The 25,692-nt window shown below is 39.4% G+C and overlaps 2 protein-coding genes across 7 annotated transcripts in view; one reads left to right on the forward strand and one right to left on the reverse strand.

Moving 5' to 3' along the window:
* LOC128695463 (uncharacterized) overlaps window positions 1-4,164 on the reverse strand; it is a 76,512-nt gene extending 72,348 nt beyond the window's left edge. The window contains exons 1-2 of one of the 2 annotated variants that reach the window (XM_053786111.1): window positions 4,060-4,164; window positions 697-774 (exon numbers count right to left, since the gene is read on the reverse strand). In XM_053786111.1, coding sequence (XP_053642086.1) covers window positions 697-768 — 72 coding nt within the window. In that variant the 5' untranslated portion in view covers window positions 769-774; window positions 4,060-4,164. Of the gene's footprint in view, window positions 1-696; window positions 775-3,682; window positions 4,013-4,059 lie in introns of those variants that run through there. The other variant, XM_053786112.2, reaches the window with a different exon arrangement.
* Window positions 4,165-4,769: 605 nt separating this feature from the next.
* Window positions 4,770-25,692, forward strand: part of Hsepi (D-glucuronyl C5-epimerase) — a 607,106-nt gene continuing 586,183 nt past the window's right edge. For all 5 annotated transcript variants that reach the window (XM_070095437.1, XM_070095438.1, XM_070095439.1 and 2 more), the window contains exon 1: window positions 4,770-5,037. The gene's annotated coding sequence lies outside the window, so the exon portion shown is untranslated. The remainder of the gene's footprint in view (window positions 5,038-25,692) is intronic.

Consider the following 25,692-nt stretch of genomic DNA (forward strand, 5'->3'; position numbering starts at 1 on the left):
AAATAAACACTTTCACCATTATTCACACATATTCACTGTCTTTGCAGAGGTGCCCAGATATGACAGTTTAGATGTCACTCCAAACAGCCACTATCCCAAACCCCTCCTTTAAAGTGCAGGCACTGTACTTCCCACCTCCATGGCTCAAGTCTGGCTAACCGGCTTCCCTGAATTCCTTCACAAAATATTACCCTGCTCACACTCCAACAGCTCATCAGGTCCTAAAAACCATTCATCTCCATTCATTCCTAATACCCCCACACACACGTCTGCTGTATGTCCAAGCCCCTTGCACACAAAACCCTCTTCTACCCCTTCCTCCCCTCCACTGTCGATTTATACACCCTCCGTCATTCTATTTTTCTCCACCCTCTCTAAATAACCAAATCATCTTAACAACCCCTCTTCAGCCTTCTAAATAATACTTTTAGTAATTCCATACCTCCTCCTAATTTCCACACTCCAAATTCTATACATACTATTTACACTACACATTGCCCTTAGACACATGGTCTATGGAAAACACACACATGCACATATATGAATACAAATAAAAACCACATGCTTCCAACTTTATGTATTTAAATTTATAGTATGTCAAATTTCCTGTTCACAAATTTCCTAATACAATTTCATTAATAAGAGTGAAGAGCATTTGTAGGAAAGTTGTTACACATATAAGTGGTCACCACTTACTTGAATATCACTTTGTAGACCCACCACCTGGCCTGTCTTGATACTTTCCAGAAGACTGTTTAAGTCTGCCATTCTCTTCTGAAAAAAATATAGAATAAAATGTTTTAAAAATGTACAAGGTAACTATATAAAGCTATTGTAAAAAAAAAAAATTAAAATTGGAAACTGCTGGAATGTTTTTTAAATGTACGAGTGTTGTACTGTATGCACTAGATTAAAATACTAAAATTATATCTATGAACATAAGAGGAGCACTGTAGTTGGCCTATTGGCCCATGTTAGGCATGTCCTCAAATCATACCCTTCTCATTCATATATTTGTGCAAGTGTCAGTTTCAATGACCAGCAGATAGTTTCACTCATCTATAAATCCACTGTTAAACCAGTACTTTCCCATATCCTTTCTGAATCTGAATTAATCCAGCTTGAATCCTTTGCTCCAAGTTCTTTATTTGCTATGGTAGATAGTCTTAGCACCCTAATTATACTCTCTTGTTTAAACCAGTCTTCCACTTGTATATGCTTCAATTGTTTCTCCTCTCATTTTGTCTTCAAGAGTATGTTCAGGGTTCTCAAACTATTTTCATATGCAAAATTTACTTATACAGTGGATTAATTCTGTCATCCTTCCCTGTATGATCTCCAATGCATTTATGTATATTCATTCCATATTATGGGAAACAGAACCATGCTACTTTCCTAACATGTAATAATAATAATAATAATAATAATAATAATAATAATAATAATAATAACAAACAATAAATAATAAATAATTAATAAATTAAATAAAAAATAAATAATAATAATAATATTCTTTATTCCTATAAGTACATGTACAAGATATACAGGCCTAGCTGACATCAATGACATACTACTAGAGTATATAGAAAGCTGCTTGTTATGCTGAGCATTTTGGGCAAATTAGGTCAGTTTTGTCCCAGGATGCGGACTACACCAGTTGACTAATACCCAAATACCCATTTTATATTGACAGGTGAACACAGACAACAGGTGTCTTCAGGAAACACATCCTAGTGTTTTCCAGCCGAACCAAGGATTTGATCTCCGGACCTCAGTGAGTGCCCTAGCGATTGAGCTACGGCACACTTAATAGTAGTACATGTATAGTAAAAATTTTAAAATGTGCATGAAGTCTAAACAAAATTCTACCCATGGGCTTTCACAGACTCAAGTCAATTCAAGATTATCTAAGACTGAGGAAAACATCATAACACACAGTAACACTTGTTATCAGTCACGGATAGAATATGGACATAGATACGAGTAGATCTATATCTATATCCATATCCTAACCATTACTGATAACAAATGTTACTGGGTGTTTGATGTTTTGCTCAATCTTAGGAATACAATATAACTTTCTAATACTGCCTAACCTAACCTAACTCATCTTTAAGCATAAACTAATCAAAACCAAAGTGCATTCTTCCTGAAAACATTGAAGCATACACAAATTTTGCACCATCTTAAATGCCAGGTTACTGCAATAGCACTGGCTGCTGTTTCTACTGTAATGTCTAGTAATTTCAGTTATAAAACAGTTGAGAAATTCCATATTGTACTTTAGTACAAGTCAGCAATACTAAAAATCTTTATTATGAAATAAGTTCATTTTAAATATTAAGGTTATGTAATATCAAAATAAATCTGAATTGAATTGTATAAACTAATGGCAAAATTTTAATATAAAAATTAGATCAAGAAAAGGGTAGAGTGAACAGCAAATACAAAAGAAAGTGATTAAATCATGATTGGTGGTTAAAGCTCCTGCTTCACACACGAAGAGCCCAGGTTAGATTCCCGGCGGGCGGAAACATTTCAACGCGTTTCCTTACACCTGTTGTCCTGTTCACTTAGCAGCAAATAGGTACCTGGGTGTTAGTCGACTGGTGTGGGTCACATCCTGGGGGACAAGATTAAGGACCCCAATGGAAACAAGTTACAGTCCTCAATGACGAACTGACTTTCTTGGGTTATCCTGGGTGGCTAACCCTCTGGAGTTTAAAAATTTGAAGAAAATTTTATCTTATCTCTTATCTTCAAGTTAGGCTTTAAATATTATAAGGGCCCCAATGGAAATAAGTCACTTTGAATTTTTGAGTTAACCTGGGTAATCTACACATTACAGTATATTATAATGGAAAAATCACCTAAATTTGTGTGACTGTACTTGAGTCCCTGTACTTAAAAAAAATATATAAACTTATGACCTGATGAAGTTCACACAGCATTTAAAATTTATATAACAAAATACTCTCACCATTTAAACTGGAAATGCTGTATTATTCATCTATGGGCTATATTTGAGTCTACTGAATCTCTCAAGTGTAAATTTAACCATGGCCCCAATGGAAATAAATAACTGACATTTTTTGGGTTACCTGGAGTTTACCTGGAGAGAGTTTCGGGGGTCAACGCCCCCGCGGCCCGGTCTGTGACCAGGCCTCCTGGTGGATCAGCGCCTGATCAACCAGGCTGTTGCTGCTGGCTGCACGCAAACCAACGTACGAGCCACAGCCCGGCTGATCAGGAACTGTCTTTAGGTGCTTGTCCAGTGCCAGCTTGAAGACTGCCAGGGGTCTGTTGGTAATCCCCCTTATGTGTGCTGGGAGGCAGTTGAACAGTCTCGGGCCCCTGACACTTATTGTATGGTCTCTTAACGTGCTAGTGACACCCCTGCTTTTCATTGGGGGGATGGTGCATCGTCTGCCAAGTCTTTTGCTTTCGTAGTGAGTGATTTTCGTGTGCAAGTTTGGTACTAGTCCCTCTAGGATTTTCCAGGTGTATATAATCATGTATCTCTCCCTCCTGCGTTCCAGGGAATACAGGTTTAGAAACCTCAAGCGCTCCCAGTAATTGAGGTGTTTTATCTCCGTTATGCGCGCCGTGAAAGTTCTCTGTACATTTTCTAGGTCGTTTACACATATGTTAAAGTATGTATGATAATTATACTTATGCATACCTGTACATGTCTCTCCCTCTCTTAATAAATTAACTTGCAGCTTAAGAGGGAAAAAGAGCAGAGCCCTGAGAGAATATTGTAAAAACTTATCCAGCAATCTTGCCAAAACACTGCAAAACAAATGTTATAGAGTAATTAAGACTGTGAAGTGACTCACATGATCCACACCTTGGCTAAGATTAGTGAGCACAGAACATCAAGATAAAAAAAAACACATGAACTTTTTAACAATTCAAAATACTGTGCACAAATTTTATATAACTGTTCAGTCAAATGAATAAAATAGATCAAATCACGAGTTCTTGACATGTAAGGATAATTCTAGTGAGAATGAGAGAGGAGTCCAGGATGAAGTATAAAATACAAGTAGGACTCACCAACACGTTCAAAAGTCCTGACAAACACCAGCTGTTGCAGCGGTGGCGCCCCCCACCCGATACGCAGGAATTATCATTTATATACTGCCTAATATATATCCTACCTCGTTCCACCTTAATTCCCCAGACTAATTATTACTTTTACTCTTATTGCTCTTGCTTTGCTATTTTTTTAATAATCTTCTATAATCTTCTTAAAACAGAATCTGGATAATTGCATAATGTGATTATGTTTACATTTTCCTAACATAAAATTAACTATTATTCCTAGAATATATGAATATGCAATTAATTTGAGGAATATTATGAACAGTATTGTCCCTAATACAAAACTCCTCAATAAAAATTTTCAAAATCCTGTTAGGTTTGTTGAATAAATATAACTCAAAAATAATGTGACAACATGCAGCCAGGTGGCTAAATGGACACAATAATCAGGGAATAAAGCTGAAAGTGTTACGATTAAACCATGTTGCATGTGCAACCCTATTAATAGCTTCAATTTAGCTTAAGTCTTCCCGAAATACCCTCCATAATTATAGACTTTTCTAATCGAGTCAAATAAATTTTTAACTTAGCCATATAGCACCTACGCACCTCTTATTCTATCCTGAATTACATACATCATTATCATGTGAGAGGTAAGATAGAGGAAACAAAGGTACACATTTGAGTGTTGTTTACCTGTAAGAAGCAGTATGTGTGAGGCAGGCAAAGAGGGCACATCTGGACTCAGTCTCCTGTTTATTCCTCACTTATTGACGACTTTACACATTATTTGGTGCCGTTTGCACACTTTGGGTGCCACATGTCCAGGAGCTGGAGCCCTGTGTGTTGCTGTCATGGTGCCAGGCCCGCGAAATGAGTGACACAAGTTGCTAGCTTATGGTTAAAGATACACTTGCTGACATGAAACAGAGGCCTGTGCTGACAAGTGGGACCTTATTCCTGCCTTCCAAGGCCGCCTGACCTTCTAAAGTAAGTGCAGCATTAATTTCTGTACCCATGAGCTCAGTCTTGCCTCTCATGAAGGGAGGTATTATAAGAACAGTTGCATATGGTAATTAATGTTTGTGCCAGTATTAGGAGGCTCATTCATATGACAGATTCCTTCAGGGGTTCTCCAGCCAAGAAATTAAAGCTGCTCTCTTTCCTCGGATCAAACCCCTCAAGGAAGGTTCCTTGATGCTGGTGAGGGGCTCTTGATCTAGGGAACTGGATCTGTGCTCCAGTTCCCTGAGTTAAACCTGAATACCTTCCATCCCTCCCCCAAGCACTGTATAATCCTATGGGTTTAGTGCTTCCCCCTTGATTATAATAATAATCCTCGGATCAAACCAAATTACCGCCCATGCCCCAGGCATTGTATGACTTCCATGAATACATATCAGATGACAGGAGGAAACAGCTTATATACCACTATTCATATATAAGAAAGATTCTCATGTACTTTCACCTACCATTGCTATATTGTTCACGAAGTCTATAGAAAGCAAAACTCCCAACTTCCTTAAGCTGTTAAGGATTATGCTCCTCCACAAAAATGTTGACCCAACAGAAATCAACTACAGGTTAATTTATAACCTGTCATTGTTTTATAAAATGTTTGAAACATAAACAAATGTATGTATTTATAACCAAGCATAATATTCTTAACCCTTGCAGGTTTGGTTTCATGCCAGGAAAAGTACAAATTGTTCACTGATAAATTCTTTACTTAGTCTCTTCAGCTTTAGAAAATAATAAATATACAGTGGGGATCTTTATTGATTAAAAAAAAAAGAAGTATTTGATACAGTAGACCACAACATTCTGGTGCTTAAACTAGAACATTATGGAATTAAAGGCCATGCTCTCACATACATAAATTCCTACCTTAGCAACAGACACCAACATTTTACCACAAAAGACAAAATGTATTTCATCACTTTAATCTATAACCATAAGGGTGCCGCAGGGCAGCATCTTAGGCCCTCTTTTATGTCTCATATACATCATTGATCATGTAATGCCTCCCAGGAATTTAAAGCAATTCTCCAGATGACAATTTTTGTCATATTCTGTTTACAGATGATGAAACTTTTGTCATGTCGAATCCAGATCTGAGTGTCCTCAGCAACACTATTACTGACAAGCTTCTAACAGTATCTACCGTACTTGGATAACAACCAACAAACTCGCACTCAGTATTGATATTACATTTATATCGGTCTGGGAATAAAGCTAAAAATAAATAAGGGTAAACAATACAGACATTGAAAGAAGATGAGGGAAAATTCGTAGGTATACACCTAACAGCAAACTAAGAAAATTTCTAAAATAGTAGTCTTTCAAAAATACCTCAGGTAACATTACTGTGTACTACTACTCAATCTATCCTTACCTCACTTATGGTATATGTGTACGGGGATCTACAATAACAGATCACCCCATCATATCTTGACAAAAATATGCTATTAGAATGATCACTCGGTCGGTTCCTAAACAACTTGCCCCTCACTATTGAAAATATTAACTTTAATCAACATATAAAACATCCACATTTGCTATTGTGCATATTATTATATATTCAGGACACTCAGTACAAATATGAACTCAGTGCTAAAACTTTCTTTGGAGAGCTGAAACGGAATTCATACACAGTGCAAGAAACAAAGATCTCTTTGAAATCCAGTGTTTGACTCAACCTGAGTAGACACTCCTTGCAAATAAAAGGCCCAAGAATATGGAACTCTGTACCAGTAGATTCTAAAAATTCCCCTTCTGCCAACTGTTTTAAAAATATTATAAAAGCACCTTCAGAATTTGGCATAAATTTAACATATAGCAAATATAAGTGTCATATATATCAAACATACTCTGCTCATCTAGATTCCAATCAGCATTCATACTCATGGACATGTTGTCACCACTAAATTTCTGCCCTCCCCCCAATATTTACTCTAAAATTGTCAGTACAATTTTGCAATATTGCACTCTCTTCCTGTTAACATTGCTCTTTAATATACAGTACACAGATCCATTATTTAAAATTATCTTTACATTTAATATTCTTATTTTCAGACAAGTTAATTAGACATCATTCAAATAATTTCAGCTTCACAACTATATAATGTCGAGTACAGTAGTTCTAAGTTCTAGTTTTAGGCTGCTCAAAATAATAATAATAATATATAATAATAATATCTTTATTTACTGCAAGTACATGATATACAGGCCTAGCTGACATCAATGACATACTGTACTACTATAAAGAAAGCCTCTTGTTTTGCTGAGCATTTTGGGCAAATTAGGTCAGTTTTGTCCTAGGATGCAACCCACACCAGTCGACTAACACCCAGGTACCCATTTTAACCCTTTCAGGGTTTTGGCCGTACTAGTACAGCTTACGCACCAGGGTTTTTGACGTACTAGTACACCTAAATTCTAGCGCCCTCAAATCTAGTGAGAGAAAGCTGGTAGACCTACATATGAAAGAATGGGTCTATGTGGTCAGTGTGCGCAGTATAAAAAATATCCTGCAGCACACAGTGCGTAATGAGAAAAAAAACTTTGTGTTTTTGGATTAAAACCGACTTTGCACTGTATTTTCGTATGGTATTTATTTTTGTATTCTAGTTTTCCTGGTCTCATTTTATAGAATGGGAGACATTACAGAAATAAGTGGAAAATGGCAAATGTGATACCTATTTTCAAAACAGGTGACAGGTCCTTAGCTTCGAACTATAGACCAATAAGCCTAACCTCCATAGTGGGAAAATTTATGGAATCAATAATTGCCGAGGCAGTTCGTAGCCACCTTGAAAAGCATAAATTAATCAACGAATCTCAGCATGGTTTTACAAAGGGGCGTTCCTGCCTTACGAATTTATTAACTTTTTTCACTAAGGTATTTGAGGAGGTAGATCATGGTAATGAATATGATATTGTGTATATGGACTTCAGTAAGGCTTTTGACAGGGTCCCACATCAGAGACTATTGAGGAAAATTAAAGCACATGGAATAGGAGGAGAAATTTTTTCCTGGATAGAGGCATGGTTGACAAATAGGCAGCAGAGAGTTTGCATAAATGGGGAGAAATCAGAGTGGGGAAGCGTTACGAGCGGTGTTCCACAGGGGTCAGTGTTGGGCCCCCTGCTGTTCACAATCTACATAAACGACATAGATGAGGGCATAAAGAGCGACATCGGCAAGTTTGCCGATGACACCAAAATAGGCCGTCGAATTCATTCTGACGAGGACATTCGAGCACTCCAGGAAGATTTGAATAGACTGATGCAGTGGTCGGAGAAGTGGCAGATGCAGTTTAATATAGACAAATGCGAAGTTCTAAATGTTGGACAGGACAATAACCATGCCACATATAAACTAAATAATGTAGATCTTAATATTACGGATTGCGAAAAAGATTTAGGAGTTCTGGTTAGCAGTAATCTGAAACCAAGACAACAGTGCATAAGTGTTCGCAATAAAGCTAATAGAATCCTTGGCTTCATATCAAGAAGCATAAATAATAGGAGTCCTCAGGTTGTTCTTCAACTCTATACATCCTTGGTTAGGCCTCATTTAGATTATGCTGCACAGTTTTGGTCACCGTATTACAGGATGGATATAAATTCTCTGGAAAATGTACAAAGGAGGATGACAAAGTTGATCCCATGTATCAGAAACCCTCCCCTATGAGGATAGACTAAGGGCCCCGAATCTGCACTCTCTAGAAAGACGTAGAATTAGGGGGGATATGATTGAGGTGTATAAATGGAAGACAGGAATAAATAAAGGGGATGTAAATGGTGTGCTGAAAATATCTAGCCTAGACAGGACTCGCAGCAATGGTTTTAAGTTGGAAAAATTCAGATTCAGGAAGGATATAGGAAAGTACTGGTTTGGTAATAGAGTTGTGGATGAGTGGAACAAACTCCCGAGTACAGTTATATAGGCCAGAACGTTGTGTAGCTTTAAAAATAGGTTGGATAAATACATGAGTGGATGTGGGTGGGTGTGAGTTGGACCTAATAGCTTGTGCTACCAGGTCGGTTGCCGTGTTCCTCCCTTAAGTCAATGTGACCTGACCTGACTAGGTTGGGTGCATTGGCTTAAGCCGGTAGGAGACTTGGACCTGCCTCGCATGGGCCAGTAGGCCTTCTGCAGTGTTCCTTCGTTCTTATGTTCTTAATTGAGATGATTTTGACTGGTTTTACAAAGAAAAGTACCTTGAAATTGAGCTCAAAGTAGCAGAAATGTTCGATTTTTACCAAAGTTCAAAAATAAACAAATCATGCTATGCGTCCAATACACGTCAACTGGCGAGTCTAATATTCTTTCACAAGTGTGCTGATATTATTTATACCATTTCTACACTAATGCAGTAGTTTGCATAACAGTAAATCTAATATTTTTTTGTGAGAATAAAAATTCAAAGTGGAAAGCAAAAGAATGTAAGAGGGGCGTGGGGACGTGACTAATGAACAGAGGAAATGTTATTTTAGTGCCAGGAATGTCTTTCTTGTTTATTCTGGACCCTATTCGGAAATTGGCACCTTTTGAAATTTGTGTGAAATTGGCAAAATTGCTAAATTCTGACCACTTTATTGGATAGTTGAAATCGGTAAATGGGTGGTTTTTTGTACTCATTCGATAGAAAAAATGAAGTTCTAGCGAAATAGTTATGATTTTTGTCGACAAGTACACTGAAATTGGCCGAAAATAGGGCTCAAAGTGGGCAAAATCGCCGATGCGTAAACATCGTCGAGACCGCTAACTTCGCGAGAACATAATTCCGTAAGTTTTCCATCAAATTTCATACTTTTGGTGTCATTATGATCGGGAAGAGATTCTCTATCATGTCATAAGAATTTTTTTTTTTAAATTTGGCCGACCCTGAGAGGGCCTGTCGACCCTGAAAGGGTTAAACTGATGGGTGAACAGGGACAGGGAAAGCAGGTGTCTTATGGAAACATGTCCCTAATGTTTTCCAGTCGTACCGGAGGAGACTCGAAATCATATCTTCACAGTTATGGGATTAAAGTTGCATTGATATGCACTCATTTATGCTGTACTCTACATCTGTAGAGTACAGCATTTAATTCTAATCTTATCAGTTCCCATATTTACTCCAAACTCATTTACATAGTGTGCCTTCACAGAGAAAAGTATTTCTGATGTCGGTTTGCTTCACTTAGACATTTAACCTTCATTCTGTGGCTCTTTGTTGAGGTTCCTTGTCTCTTACTACCTCATTATATTATTGAGTTGAAGGGTTAAGACAGCCTGAAGGTCATATCAGTTCTGTTCCAAAAGGTTTTGGAACAGGGAGTAACAAATAACCTTATCATAGCATGCTATATGACTGATGACTCCATAGGAAATTACAAACTTACCACACAGTGGATGGTTTAGTCATGATTCTTCTCATTCAATAAGAGCTTATTATTCAAAAAATTATATAAATGTACAGTAATGAGAAACCTGTGCTATATATATTGGCAAATTTTAAAATACATAGTTTCAAATATACATGGCAAGACATTTCTTGATACTTTGTATAATGTGTGTTAACAGAATTAAAATATGCGGTGATGTGGTCAAAATAGAAGCTTGGAGTTTTGAAACAGCATGGATTCCAGACTTGATAAATATCAAGAAATAAATCACTGGGAGTGGAAAAGCCATAATTTTACAACAGGATGAAAAGATCTGATAACCAATTTTAAATTTATTAAAGGATGTACAATACTCGCTTTTTTGTGGTTGCATAAGTCGAGCCCTTGGTTCCTGGCCTCCCTCCTTAATTGGTTTTGACCAAGTTCACTTGCTCCTAGCCTTTTAGGCCACAATGTACTGATATCTGGAGTCTCCATCCACCATTTTTTCATCTGGGTCGTTCCATTTTCTGGCTACTCCAAGGCTGAAGAAATAACTCATGATGTCCTTGTGTCTTACCTGTATGTTTAGCTTTCACCTGTGTTCCCATTTCTCACCTCTAGAATAGTCTTTCCCTATCCACCCTGTGAAGTCCCCTGAAAATTTTATATATCCTTATATTTTTCCTGGTCCTTCTATTCCCAAACATCATAAAACCCTGTTCTTTTAGCCTCCCCACATAGTTCATACAAATCAGTTCTCCAGTCTTATTAAAAGATTTATCAGGTAAGGGGTTCCATGATAGTGATGCACAGGTTCCCGAGTGTACCATGCCGACAGTCCCTCTGAGATACAGTGTCCAGGGAGGTACTACCGTCCCGTCAGATGAGAGTGAAATGGAAACCTGTTAGTTATTTGCACTAGGCAGGATTGCTGAGAGTTTCTTGTCTTATGAACACATAAGACAAGCAAATTTTACCAACCTCCTCTTACACTCAGTATACGCACGTTACTTTCTTAAGTGTTGCTTAGTGGTTCTTAATTCTGTTATATTTCCGTTCTAATCTAAGAGGCCTCGTTTAAGACCGGCCATAGGAAGACAATCACCAGAACCATTAACAGATATCCTTAATGCTCTCACCCACTCATGCGCTTCCTGTACCTCCTACCTTTCCCCTTTTCTTTCATTTCTCCATTTTTCCCCTCCACCACTTCCTCGTTCTGCTCTTAACACCTCGAGGAAGCCGTTTTGGTTTCCGGGTAGTTGCGTTAAATGATGGCTTGTGTGGTGTTGGAGCTCCGTCTTACCAGAAAAAAGCGCCGCTGCTGCACGTTTATCTCGGGAGCCTGGCAGGCTAGGCTCACACCCTGGAGGTCAGCATTGCTGAGTGGAGGCTTGTGTGTGGATCTGAGTGGTCACTTGGTTGTTGCAATGGCGGGAAAAGGGTGGGGGAGAAGGGTTTAAATATCTACCCTAAGTGATAATATGACGAGGCAGAGTGGTAGTTTGACGAGACTGGGTGGTAGTTTAACGAGGCAAATGGGAGGTTGAAGCAGTGGTGGTTTGACAAGGCTGTGTGGTGGTTTGACGAGGCTGTGTGGTAGTTTGACGAGGCTGTGTGGTGGTTTGACGAGGCTGTGTGGTGGTTTGACGAGGCTGTGTGGTAGTTTGACGAGGCTGTGTGGTAGTTTGACGAAGCTGAATGGGCGTTTGACGAGGGTAAGCGGTGATTCGGAGGCTGAATGATTGTTTAGCGAGGCGAAATGGAAGTTTGAAACAGTCTTAATAAAGATTCAGCGTCGTGAAAGTAGGTGTTTACTTTGTAAAGGAGTTAGTGAAATGGCCTGTTCAGAGTACAACCAGGGTTACGGGTCGACTTTTCTGGTTATACACCTTTCAACTCGATCCGGGATTACTACGATTATGAAAACATTGAAAAGTTAAAACTAACTGCTGATGTTAATTATTATTATTATTATTATTATTATTATTATTATTATTATTATTATTATTATTATTTATTAGACTAAAATAATTATATTTCTTTGTTTTTAATCTTATACAATAAAATATTTCACGGAGTTTTTAATGTACTTTTAATGAGGAATTATAGTGACAGTAAGTCCCAAGTTTCCTAAAATGTAATTTAATTTATTTGGTGGGTTAAAATTTTTCTCTAAGGCTCTTGGAATTAATTTTAAAAATTGTTTTCTTTAATGGGTCGAAATTGGACTATGCGTGTCGAGTATCCTTGAAGCCGCTGGAAACATGCATGGCGAGATTAATTAGCAGATGTTTGGTTTAAATTAGTCTGCGCTCGACGCAAATTTGAACAAATTTTGGCATAAGGTCTTGCAGTTTTGATATATTGCATTTTATTTCAAGAAATTTATTAATGCTAGAGAAAAAAATCATGTGCTTGGAATAAATATGTACGTTTGCAATAATGAAGGTGCATGTCTGGAATGCGTAAGGTTTTTAATACATTAGTGTGTTTTTATGTCAGTAACGTGTTATATGCTGCTTTTTTGCTTATTTGATTCTGGCTGGTGTGTGTACTCCCCTATTTGTATGCCCCTATTAAGGGTTGCAGGAGTCGAGTCTCGGTTCCTAGCCCTGTCTCAAACCAGCCGCTCCTGGGTTGACATTTTTGGTCTAGTGAGCCCTGTCGTACCTATTTTTAAAGCTGTGTATAGGTCCTGTCTCGGCAACTTCCCTGTCTAGGTCGTTCCTAACTCCTCTGAGGCTGAAGAAATATTTTCTAACATCCTATGCCATTGTGTTTTTAACTTTCAGCTGTGCCTTCGTGTGTCTGTTTCTCTCCTCTCGAACAACCTGTCTCTACCCTGTCAGTTCCTCTCAGTATTTTGTATGTCATTATAATGTTTCCCCTGATCCTTCTGCCCTCTAATATCATTAGATTTGGTGACTAGTCTCTCCTCAGCTCGTACCCCTTAGCTCCGAAACTAATCTCATTGCAAACCTATGCAATTAATTAGTTTCTTCACATGCTTGATCGGTGTGGAGTTTAATACCGGTGCAGCATACTCCAGGTTGGGCCTAACTAATATATACATATATATATATATATATATATATATATATATATATATATATATATATATATATATATATCGTGAATGAGATAACTCGAAGCTAATCTTAGAATCGTCAGTTGCGCATTTGTTGCAGACGTTATTAGGCTGCTGTGCACCTCAGCTGATGTGCTCGGTACCGTGCTCATACTGAAGTCTCCTTAGAGTGAGGTTTGCAGCGTTTGTCCCTCTAGCTCGTACTCCGATTTTGCTCTGTCTTTTTCCACTTTTAATAATCTTTCATTTGCCGGGGTTGAATTCCAGTAACTACTTATTAATTATGCAGGAGCTTGTCAAGTCCGTTTGCAGCCTTTCCTTAGCCATCCCCGTTTTTCCCTCGTTAGTTTCACATCTGCAGATAGGGATACATCTAATTCATCTGACCTGTCATTTACATCAGAAATAATGCAGGGTCCAGTTCTGATCTTGTGGAACTTCACTTGTTATACCTGCACATTCTAACACCTCTTCCTAACTACTGTATTTTTTCGTATTAGGCATTTCTTGATCCAGTGCAGTGCTTGCCCAGTTATTACTACCTGCTCGTCTAGCTTTCATAAATTTCTTGTGCAGTACTGTGTAAAAAGCTTTCAGTCCAAGAATATATAGTTCACCCATACCTCTCTCTACTCATTTATGTTACCTTGTCATAGAACTCAAGCAAGCTTGTGAGATAGAACTACTTTCTCTAAAATTAGTGCTGGTTATCTACTATTCTGATCCTTTCAAGGTGCCCAGCCATTTTCCTGTTTATCCTCTCCCTAACTTTATACACTATGCATGTCAGTGACACTGGCCTGTACTTTAATGTTACCTGCCCCCTTTCATAAATATTGGGGCTATGTTTGCTCTCTTCCACACATCTGGGAGTTGCCTTTTATCCATTGACTTGAAGATTTTAACTAACGGTACACAGGGCTACTGTTGTCTCTCTTGTCTCTTATCTCGTCTGCATTTGTGCACCACATTCAGCTTCCCTTCTCTTACTGTGTTGCGGTTTTCGGTTCCTGGTTTCCTGGTCCTTGCTTATGAATCACAGAGTTAGGAGGGGGTATAGCAGATGGAGGTGAGGGTTAGGATTAGAGTGAGGGGTGCTTGTGGGGAAAGTTCTTGCAGTGGGGTCAAGGATTGTAAGTGAAGGGAGGTTGGGGGTAGGGTGTGGTTGGTTTTGAGTTAGCGTTTGAGTAAAAAGAGTTTGGATGGTGTAATATTGAAGGCTGAGATTCAGCACCTGCTATTGCCTTCTTTGTGTCTCCTTCCTGTGTTTTTAATCTCTCCCACAGTTACCTCTCCTTTTCTGTTCTGTCCCAGTCAAAGTACACACAGCAATATACTGTTCTCTTTAACGATGGTTTCCATCTCATAATCATATCTCATGGTATTTCTGCTGCAAGAATATATTTGATTGGGCTCATTTTGTGCCTTAAAAGCCTTCCGATTCTTTGAAAATTTGTCACCTCTTATACTTTGGTCTCTACTGTCATTTCTAGCTTATATTTCTTGTTTCCATACCACGTATTTCTCATCACTGGTCCTGCCATCGGCCTCACGAGGACCATGAATCATCTACGACCTTCCTCTCTTCTCTCATTTTCTTCCCTTACATATTGTTTTGCTTGTTAACTGTCCCTTTGTTCCTCGTATTTCCTGTATCTCTCGGTCTCAAAAGAACATATCAGCAAAAGTCTTATTGCTCCCCTCTTGGTGTCCCCTCCTGCCATTTCCATTATTGTCTGTCTCTTTTTTTCCCATTCTCTCCATTTCCTCTAGTTCCTTCTTCAGCTCCCTTAGATCCTCTCAGTCTTTGCACCTTTTCTTGGACTGCTGCTGCCCTTTTATCCTGTTCTTTGTTTTCCCCCAATACTTTTTTTTCGCCCTCTTCTTCGTCTCTTTGCAGCAATCATTTGACTTTAATTTCCAGTCTCGTTCCAAATTCCATCTAAGTCCATTTAGTGTCCGGTCTTGCACTGGTTCCCCACATTCATCACCCTCCTCTTCAGCTTCCCCTTCTTTTTTTTTATTTGTCTTAGGGATTCACATCTCTTTGCTCTTTGAGTTTCACCCAGCCAGATACAATAACTTCCTCTGATATCAACATCTCTTGATGAATGTAAAACCGTTAGTCCCTGCTCTTGTTATAACACTACTTGCTGCTGTACTCACCAATTTGTGGCTGTAGGCGTCGATTCTTAGATCCTGGCCCTACATCTTAACGTGAAACTCGCCAAATTCACTCCCTTTTAGCCTCATGGCTCCTGTCGTACATGCTCTTAATGTCATGTGGGTTAGATAACGTGGATGGGGTAAAAACACTCACGTAGGCTGGTTAGTACGTATAATTATAACGGAAAGTAAGGGAAGCCCCATCAGCCGCCCTGCCTCTCTCTGCTCTCTATCTCAGACTGACCCACCAGTGCCTAGTGGGTGAGCAGCATTCAAAAACATGCTATGGTCAGCAGCAACATGAATAACAGTCAGTGATTCACACAGACGGTTGGTAGTAAGTCATCTACTGGTAACTGGTTACTGGTACTACTGAGATTAAAACTATACAGATCAGAGAGTGAAAAAGTGTTATGGAACTGTGTGTGTGTGGGGGCCGGCAAGAACGTGCTGTTTGTTGCTGTACCTGTATATCCGTGTGTTCATGCTAGAGTTAAAAATGCATTGGAATCCTCGATTAACAATGCTAATTCTCATGGATTTGTTGTTAGCACTGTAGCCTACGTACTTAACTTATCGATTGGACAGCATTTTAATAGAGAACTGTATTGTTACCCTTTAGATCAGAGGCAGCCTCCTCTTTATATGTTAGCCATTAATTTATTGTTATATGCTATTAGTCAACCTGCGATTGTCTTTGGAATTCCGCTTTTGCTACCAAATTCTCGTTAAGTTGAGTTAAGCTACTGCGTCCAGGTCAAGAGTTTAAAAAACGGCAAAAAAGAAAGCCTACTACGGGCGAGCTACTGTATTACCTCCATGTAGGCGAGTGCTGCCTTCTGTCGAAGTCCTGCCGAAGACTCGTCTTTGTAGTCTATCTGATGGTCTTGGGTCTTGGCATTCCAACACTTTCTCTCTTATGTCAATGACAGGGTTATGTAGTGTTTTGTTCATATGTGGCATAGATGTGTGTGTGTGTGTGTTAGTTACCATTTTGTCCTAGGCACATGTCGATTAGACACTAGGCCTGTACTATATGCGTATGTGTGCGCGTGTGTCTGCGTGTGTGTGTGTGTGTGTACTCGCCTAATTGTGGTTGCAGGGGTCGAGACTCAGCTCCTGGCCCCGCCTCTTCACTGATCGCTACTGGGTCCTCTCTCTCTCTGCTTCCTGAGCTTTGTCATACCTCTTCTTAAAACTATGTATGGTTCCTGCCTCCACTACTTCACTTGCTAGGCTATTCCACTTGCTGACAACTCTATGACTGAAGAAATACTTCCTAACGTCCCTGTGACTCGTCTGAGTCTTCAGCTTCCAGTTGTGACCCCTTGTCCCTGTGTCCCCTCTCTGGAACATCCTATCTCTGTCCACCTTGTCTATTCCCCGCAGTATCTTGTATGTCGTTATCATGTCTCCCCTGACCCTTCTGTCCTCCAGTGTCGTCAGTCCGATTTCCCTTAACCTTTCCTCGTACGACATTCCCTTGAGCTCTGGGACTAGCCTTGTTGCAAACCTTTGTACTTTCTCTAACTTCCTGACGTGGTTGACTAGGTGTGGGTTCCAGACTGGTGCTGCATACTCCAATATGGGCCTAACATACACAGTGTACAGTGTCTTGAACGATTCCTTATTAAGGTATCGGAACGCTATTCTCAGGTTTGCCAGGCGCCCGTATGCTGCAGCGGTTATTTGGTTGATGTGTGCCTCCGGTGATGTGCTCGGTGTTATGGTCACCCCAAGGTCTTTCTCCCTGAGTGAGGTCTGTAGTCTTTGTCCACCTAGCCTATACTCTGTCTGTGGTCTTCTTTGCCCCTCCCCAATCTTCATGACTTTGCATTTGGCTGGATTGAATTCGAGAAGCCAGTTACTGGACCCCATGTCCAGCCTGTCCAGGTCTCTTTGTGTGTGTGTGTGTGTGTGTGTGTGTGTGTGTGTGTGTGTGTGTGTGTGTGTGTGTGTGTGTGTGTGTGTGTGTGTGTGCGCGCACGGATGTACACAGATTATTAGTGGACGCACATGGTGGGCAGTGGGTGTACACGTGTGCAGTGTATACACAGGTGAGCAATGTGTATACACAGGTGAACAATGTGTGTACACAGGTGAACAATGTGTGTACACAGGTGAGTGGTGGGTATGCACAGGTGAGCAGTGGGTATACACAGGTAAGCAGTAGGGGTACACAGGTGAGCAGTTTGTGTACGCAGGTGAGAAGTGGGTATGAGAGTCGTTAAGTAGGTTCTGAGCACGCGGGTAGGTCACCTTTAAATTAATTGGGAGAAGGGGGAAGGAGGAGGGCCTAGCAGATAGCGAGGAGGGGGAGGGAAGGGGGGCTGGCAGATAGCGGAAAAGGGGGAGGGGAAGAAAGGGGAGAGGGTTGAGGGGGTTCTGTGGTTTGCATTCCCAAGACTTAGCTGATGAGCTTCCGAGGCCTTCATTAAGAAGACACTATCTCCCCTTCCGTGAACCACCCTTCCCCCCCCCCACCTTAAACTCCCCTCTCCCTCCCTCAGTTTCCCTCTCCCCCTCCTTAGCATCCCCTTTCTAGATTATTGAGAGGGGTGAGAGGAGGGCCAAGCAGGAGTGATGAGTACTTGGGCTGGAGGTGATACTGTGAGTGTGAGGTAACGACTGGGGTGACCAGAGACAGCAGACTTAACTGGAGATAGATCACAGGTAAGTTAGAGAATAGGCAGTCAGACAACAGAAAAACAAATGATAAACAGTGAACCATACATAGACAAGATGGAAAGTAGGCAGTCGGGATGGACACAATAAATTATAGAGAGAAGCTAGACATAATTATTATTATTACTATTATTATTATTCGTAGGGAAGCTCTAAATTTGTAGAGGTCGTTCTGCGTCTGGGGAATGACATATTTGATCCAGGGAAGGAAAGGGTAGTTCTTAATTTCTTAGATAAAGAGCTATTCACTATCATCTAGGCTACTCCCCCCCTCCTCCTCCTCTTCAAGCCTTGAAGGGTCGTGCAGGGCAACAAGTTAGGCAAGTGACACACATCTCGCATATGATTTCTGAGGCTGTATCTTTGCCACTCTGCATAACCCACTCGCTAAGTGAATTAGAGTTCGCAAAGTGAGAGATAAGTAATGTTTAAATTCTCTCTTTCTCTCTCTCTCTCTCTCTCTCTCTCTCTCTCTCTCTCTCTCTCTCTCTCTCTCTCTCTCTCTCTCTCTCTCTCTCTCTCTCTCTCTCTCTCTCTCTCTCTTTCTCTCTCTCTTTCTCTCTCTCTTTCTCTCTCTCTCTCTCTCTCTCTCTCTCTCTCTCCACCCTCAGAACAGCTTTGTGGATTGATTTGTCGTGTTGTGTTATACTTGGACGGTGTGGTAGAAGGGAATAATTGTTTTTACAAAAATGGGCTCATGAACAGTGCGTTAATACTCTATTGAGTATGACAGCAACATTGTGGGAGCAAAAGCTAGCAACGTTTCCCTGTCATATTGATGAATATGCTTGGGGTGAAGGGAGGGGATAGTGAGGGAGGGAGAGAGAGAGAACACCCAAGTAAGGCTAGAACTGAGACACCACACCCTGCCTCCCACTTCTTTGCTTCCTTCCCCTCCTCCTCCCCCTCCCACAGAGGAAATACCGCAGATGCCCCCTTGCTCTAAGGTAGGGTGAACGGCCACACTTTACAACAAGGGTCCCCAATCTGCGGCCCGCGGGCCGTATGTGACCTTTCTAGGAAATGGATACAGCCCTCACATGAAATTATGAATTCACTCTTATGTAGGTGTCCCGTGGCCTGGTAAGCAGAGCTCTCGCTTCACACGCCGAGGGTCCGTGGTTCGATTCCCGGCAAGGGTGGAACATTGGGTGTAAAGAAACACGCCCAATGTTTCTGCCCTCGCTGGGAATCAAACCCAGACCCTTGCAGTGTAAAGCGAGAGTAGTAGTATGTCACTGATGTCAGCTAGGCCTCTTTACCTTGTACATGCACTTGTAGAAATAAAGATATTATTATTAGGTGCCACACTGCACAATGTAAACAAAACCGTGAGGGCCCCCCTTATCACATATTTAACTATCAAATATGGCCCACTGGTGTAGGACGGTTGAGGACTACTGATTTACAAGATAGAGCACACGAGTACCAGTGATCAGCCACTATGCACATTACTTGCTCACATAAGTGTATGGGCGTGTATGTAGACACAACATTCGCTGAAGGGAATTGGTTTGTGTTACGACGGGGTATATCATGCCATAAAATAATTTCTGCCCGGTAAATTTAATTAGCGCACAACCAGCAGCTCTCTGAATACACACTGACTCGCTGGGTTCACGTAGTTTCTGCCCAGAAAGGTAAACTACCTTCAGAGTGAAAAGCTTATTTCCAAACGCCTCGGCATGTTAACTGGGGTTCATATTTCAGCTGTGTACCCTTGACTTGGTCTTTTGTGAATCATCATGGGTTTTATAATTAGCTTTCGAGGAGTTTGCAGAGACGGGGACCTTTTAAGTATTTCCATAAAAGAGGGGCAAACTATGGCATTTCCAACACGAGTATAGTTAACTCTGGGAATTTTATTGATCACTTTTATGGATTTTAACTAGTGATTACTGAACCTATTTGTAGCTACAGGAGCAGAGCTAGGCTGGTAATTTAGTCATCATTCAGTTTTTCCACATTTCTAGTGGTCGAACACTCACTCCTTGTATTCTCCTATTGTTCTGTGAAGAAAAACTTTCTGGTATATTTTTGGCAACGCCTCTTGTTCATTCAGATGATGATACTAAGTCGTTTATAGGTACTCTTCAAATACTTTTGCGACTTTATATATATATATATATATATATATATATATATATATAGATATATATATATATATATATATATATATATATATATATATATTTATTATTATTATTATTATGATTATTATTATTATTATTATTATCAAGTCTTTACCTGCTGTCGGCAGACGATGGCATTTGTTATTTTCGTAACTTTTTTTTTAGGTATTGGAGCTATTTTGCAGCTTTATATATATATATATATATATATATATATATATATATATAATATACTTATATAATATATATATATATATATATATAATATATATACTTATATAATATATATATATATATATATATATATATATATATATATATATATATATAATATATATAATATATATACTTATATAATATATATATATATATATATATATATATATATATATAATATATATAATATATATACTTATATAATATATATATATATATATATATATATATATATAATATATATAATATATATACTTATATAATATATATACTTATATAATATATATATATATATATATATATATATATATATATATATATATATATATATATATATATATATATATATATATATAATGTCGTGCCGAATATGTAAAACTGGCCAATTAGCAAGAACTCATTTAAAATTAAGTCCTTTCTGAAATTTTCTCTTATACGTTTAAACATATTTTTTTTCATTAATGTTAATGCAAAAAAAATTTAATTTTTGCACCAAAAGAATCTTAGAAAACTTACCTAACCTTATTATAACAAGAACAATTTATTTTTCCCTAACCCAACTAAATATATTTTGAATACGTTTTCAATAATTTAGTACTAAACAAACACAATCAAATATATTTTTTTCGTTAGGTTCAGAATGACTTTGGCGAAATTATTGCATACATAAATTTTCACTTGTCCTATATGGCAAGATGAGCGTTGCTATTTAAGCCAAGATCGCAAGTTCTGCCTATACGGCACGACATATATATATATATATATATCGCTCGTACACTTCTTATGTGCGGGCACCACACCTGCTGCAAATTCTAATGTTGGTCTTATACGTTATGAACAGCATTTTTTTTTAACGCTACTTATGCCAGTAATTTGGTGGCTGTTTTATAGTTTGTCCATGTAACGTAGACTTTCTAAAGTTTTTATTAACAAGGTATCCCGATGACAATCTTTTATCAGTGGTTCCTGGTGATTCCTAGATCCCCGCCGTTTCAGACGCTTTTAATATTTCATGCCATTTATATGCTTTCTGTGGTGTGCTGTCAGTTTTTCTCACTAACATTACATGGCACTTATCAACTATGGGATTTTACTATTTTATCACAGTCGCTGACACAAAATAACACTGTACTAATAGTTGCAGTCAAGGTTCAGCAACCTTTCCCTGTGTACTCATAGTATAATCCAGGTCCAAAAGCCTTTCCCTGTTACATATAGCTGCAATCCAGGTTCAGCAGCCTTTCCCTGTGTACGTATAGTTGCAATCCAGATTCAACAGCCTTTCCTTGTGTACGTATAGTTGCAATTCAGATTCAACAGCCTTTCCCTGTGTACTTATAGTTGGAATCCAGGTTCAACAGCCTTCCCCTGCACCAGTTTTCGATACGATCGTTGTGATCCACGTAGGTGGTTGGAAGAAAAGTATATCCATTCTCTCTACGGAAAAAATGTAGTTAATTGGGTTAGAATTTTTTTTCCTTAACTATTGTATTCAATGTCACGTTATTCCACGTTTCATTGACGTTACCTTTTGTTTTGGGCTTTGCTCTCTTATTACCGGGTACAGTAGGCACTTGTCTAATAACCTGTAACTCGACCAAGCAGAATGCTCCCACATTGTGTTTTAGGGCATGTACTACCTGGAGTGAGTTCCGGGGGTCAACGCCCCCGCGGCCCGGTCTGTGACCAGGCCTCCTTAGGTCAGTGTGCCAGGATGCGACCCACACCAGTCGACTAACACCCAGGTACCCATTTTGGTACCCATTTTACTGATGGGGAACATAGACAACAGGTGGAAAGAAACACGTCCAATGTTTCTACTCTGGCTGGGAATCGAACCCAGGCCCTCACCGTGTGAAGCGAGAGCGTTAACCACCAGGCCACCAGAGCCCTTTCTAGACAGAGATACCTGTAGATTTTCTGTATCATGTGAGATATATGTACTTGTTATGCTTGGGAGCCAGTGCAGTTGTCTTCAGACACGATGTCTATTGTCCATGAAGTTAATTCACTTGAACCTCATGTTTAATGCTTGTAGTTATGTTAGGTTGAAAACGATGTATGCACTAGATTCCAATCGTCAGAACACGTATATTTGTAATCCTTTTGTCTGACTGTTACCAATGTCGTTGTTTGTCCATAGTGACAATATAATTGCCATGGCCACATTTACCATGCAATAAAAGTAGGCAAATTCCTGAGTAGCTTCCTTGAGCTGATGCTCTTGGATGTGTCTCCTGTTCGGGAGACAGATTTCCTGCAAAGATATCGACTTATTGCATTAACATCCATGAGAGCAACTAAGTCTCCTTATAACTACAGTGTGACACTTGATGTGACTTTACTATATGTAGATAAAATAAAATACTTCAGTTATGTTGTAGTTCCTAACTTATTTACATTTCAAAACAAGGGTCGTCTTAACCCTTGAGCAAGACTGGTGCATCCTGAAGCATGTCTTTACAAGGACAGAGTTCCTCTTGCCCTCCTCCTCACCATTGGTCTTATGGAAGTAAATTTCTCCGTATGAACATTAAATTCCACCACTCTCACTCACTCTCTCTCTCTCTCTCTCTCTCTCTCTCTCTCTCTCTCTCTCTCTCTCTCTCTCTCTCTCTCTCTCTCTCTCTCTCTCTCTCTCTCTCTCTCTTTACACAGGGTTTGACACGGTTAGGTTAAGGGTCCCTAGCTTTATTGACAAGCTATTTACAGTAAAGGATTCCTAACTTTATTGGCAAGCTAAGAGCTGTTCTGTTACCTACATCAGCTCATTTGAAAGCATTTTTATTGTTATGAGACATACAAGTAGGGAACAGGATGAAGTTGGAGCCATCTGTGGGCCAGCATTTTCATTTGATCAACTGACTTTATCTCGTTGACATCATTATGCTATACGAATGTGTTCCATACTCGAGTCATCCTGGGTATATATGATCTCAGATGGAGTGATGTTCTGGAGAAGGGTACAGCCAGAGTGAAGTTGCTGCTTTCTGCCCGTCTTGTGGCACAAAAGCTTGTTTCACGCTGTCCTCGAAGTGGATCCAAGTGTGGTACTTTGACAATATTGGCCTTGTACATAACAGTAAGGCCACCCATATCCCTCCTGTGTTGAAGGCTCTGCTGAAATGACAGATCTATCCAGGATGGGTCCAGACGAGAGATGAGACGTCTTGCTCTGTTCTCTACTCTGTCAAGCAGTCGCAGATGAGAGGGGGGCAGGCAAACCAAGAAAGTGGAGTATACTCAAGGTGTGAGCGTACTTGTGCCTCGTACAGAATCTTGCAACCCCTACTGTCAAGCAGATGCGAGATACGGCGAAGTACTGTAAGCTTCCTGGCTGCCTTGTTTGCAAGATTTACAACATGGTTCTTCATGGTTGGTTTGGAATCAAATTTCACCCCAAGGATATCAACTTCTCCAGGTGCCAACACCCTCCCATTCATCCTTACTACTGCACCAGCATTACCATCATGGTGCCTAGAGACCATTATTATTTGCGTTTTCTCTCTTTCTCTCTCTCTCTCTCTCTCTCTCTCTCTCTCTCTCTCTCTCTCTCTCTCTCTCTCTCTCTCTCTCTCTCTCTCTCTCTCTCTCTCTGTGTTTCTCTGTCTCTCTCTGTCTCTGTGTCTCTGTCTCTCCCTGTCTGTCTCTCCCTGTCTCTGTCTCTGTCTCTCCATGTGCTCAGTGTGTCAGTTCTAGTTGAAGGAATTTTTTTTATCTCTATTGTTTATTTTGCATAGGATAATCATCCGTTCAAAGGTGCATTGATGTTGGTAAAGGACCCTTGATCCGAGAAATTAGATCTACCCCTTATCTTGTTTAAGTTATAAGATCTGATTACTTTCCATTCCCCGTCTGCTGTATGGCCCATAGGGGTCATACAACACCTGTGTAATTAGAATAATTATTCACAGACTTGTATATTAGGTTGTAGGAGGTATGTTGATACTGATATGTGGAAGAAGACACACAGAGTTATGACATTTATTAAAGAAAACGTTTCACCCCGAGTAACCTTAGTATTAATACTAGGACTGATGAAGCCAGTCGTGGCGAAACTTTTCATTTAATAGATATCATAACTATTTATATGTCTTATTCCACAGTTGTATATTCCTTCTGACAAGTCCATTATGTAAAATAGAAACCTTGGGGCAAGCAGCGACATTTCCCCATGACGACAGTTTCTCTTGTCGATTTTCGCAATTTACCCTTCGAGCGGAAAATCTCTCATCCACTCTAATAGATTTTTACTCCTATTGTTTTCTAGTTTCCTGTTTAGTTTCAGCATTAACCCACATGGATTTAACTTTTTACCTTTTGAAAATAATAATACTAATAATAATAATAATAATAATAATAATAATAATAATAATAATAATAGTTCTCATGAGCAATTCTCCCGACAAATTTCTCTTGATCTAAGCGATTTACACATCCATTTCTTTCTTGGACAATTTTTATGACTGTTGTAGTAGCTTAAAAACATTGTTGGTGGAAAAATCTGTTATTTAGCCAAAAGGATTTTGTTCGTGTTTTATCCACTTTTCTCTGATGGATTTTTCTAGCGTTTTTATATGAGATCGTGTCGGTGAGACAAACCTTACGTGCAAAAGGTCACAGCTATTAAATACTGGAGCAATATGTTCGGTTTGTTCACCAGAATTTCATAATGTAGTAACGGATATGTTTGATGGATCAGTATGTTAATATCCATCCATCAAGCTATAGACTCACTCATCCATCCACCAACGTATAGATCCATTCGTATCTATTCATCAAGCTCTATATTCATGCATGCATCCATCGAGCTGTATTATCCAGCCATCCATATGCTTGTGAAATCCCAACGGCACTGTATCTGCCACTATTCAAAGTATTAATATTCTGATCATCCTATCATCATTGTGCCCATCATCATCCGCTTATCATTTTTCTCATTTGCATTTAATTTAAATAACACTTCTGGACACGGTA

This window comes from Cherax quadricarinatus, chromosome 50 (genome assembly GCF_038502225.1).
Source record: "Cherax quadricarinatus isolate ZL_2023a chromosome 50, ASM3850222v1, whole genome shotgun sequence".
NCBI classification, from domain to species: Eukaryota; Metazoa; Arthropoda; class Malacostraca; order Decapoda; family Parastacidae; genus Cherax; species Cherax quadricarinatus.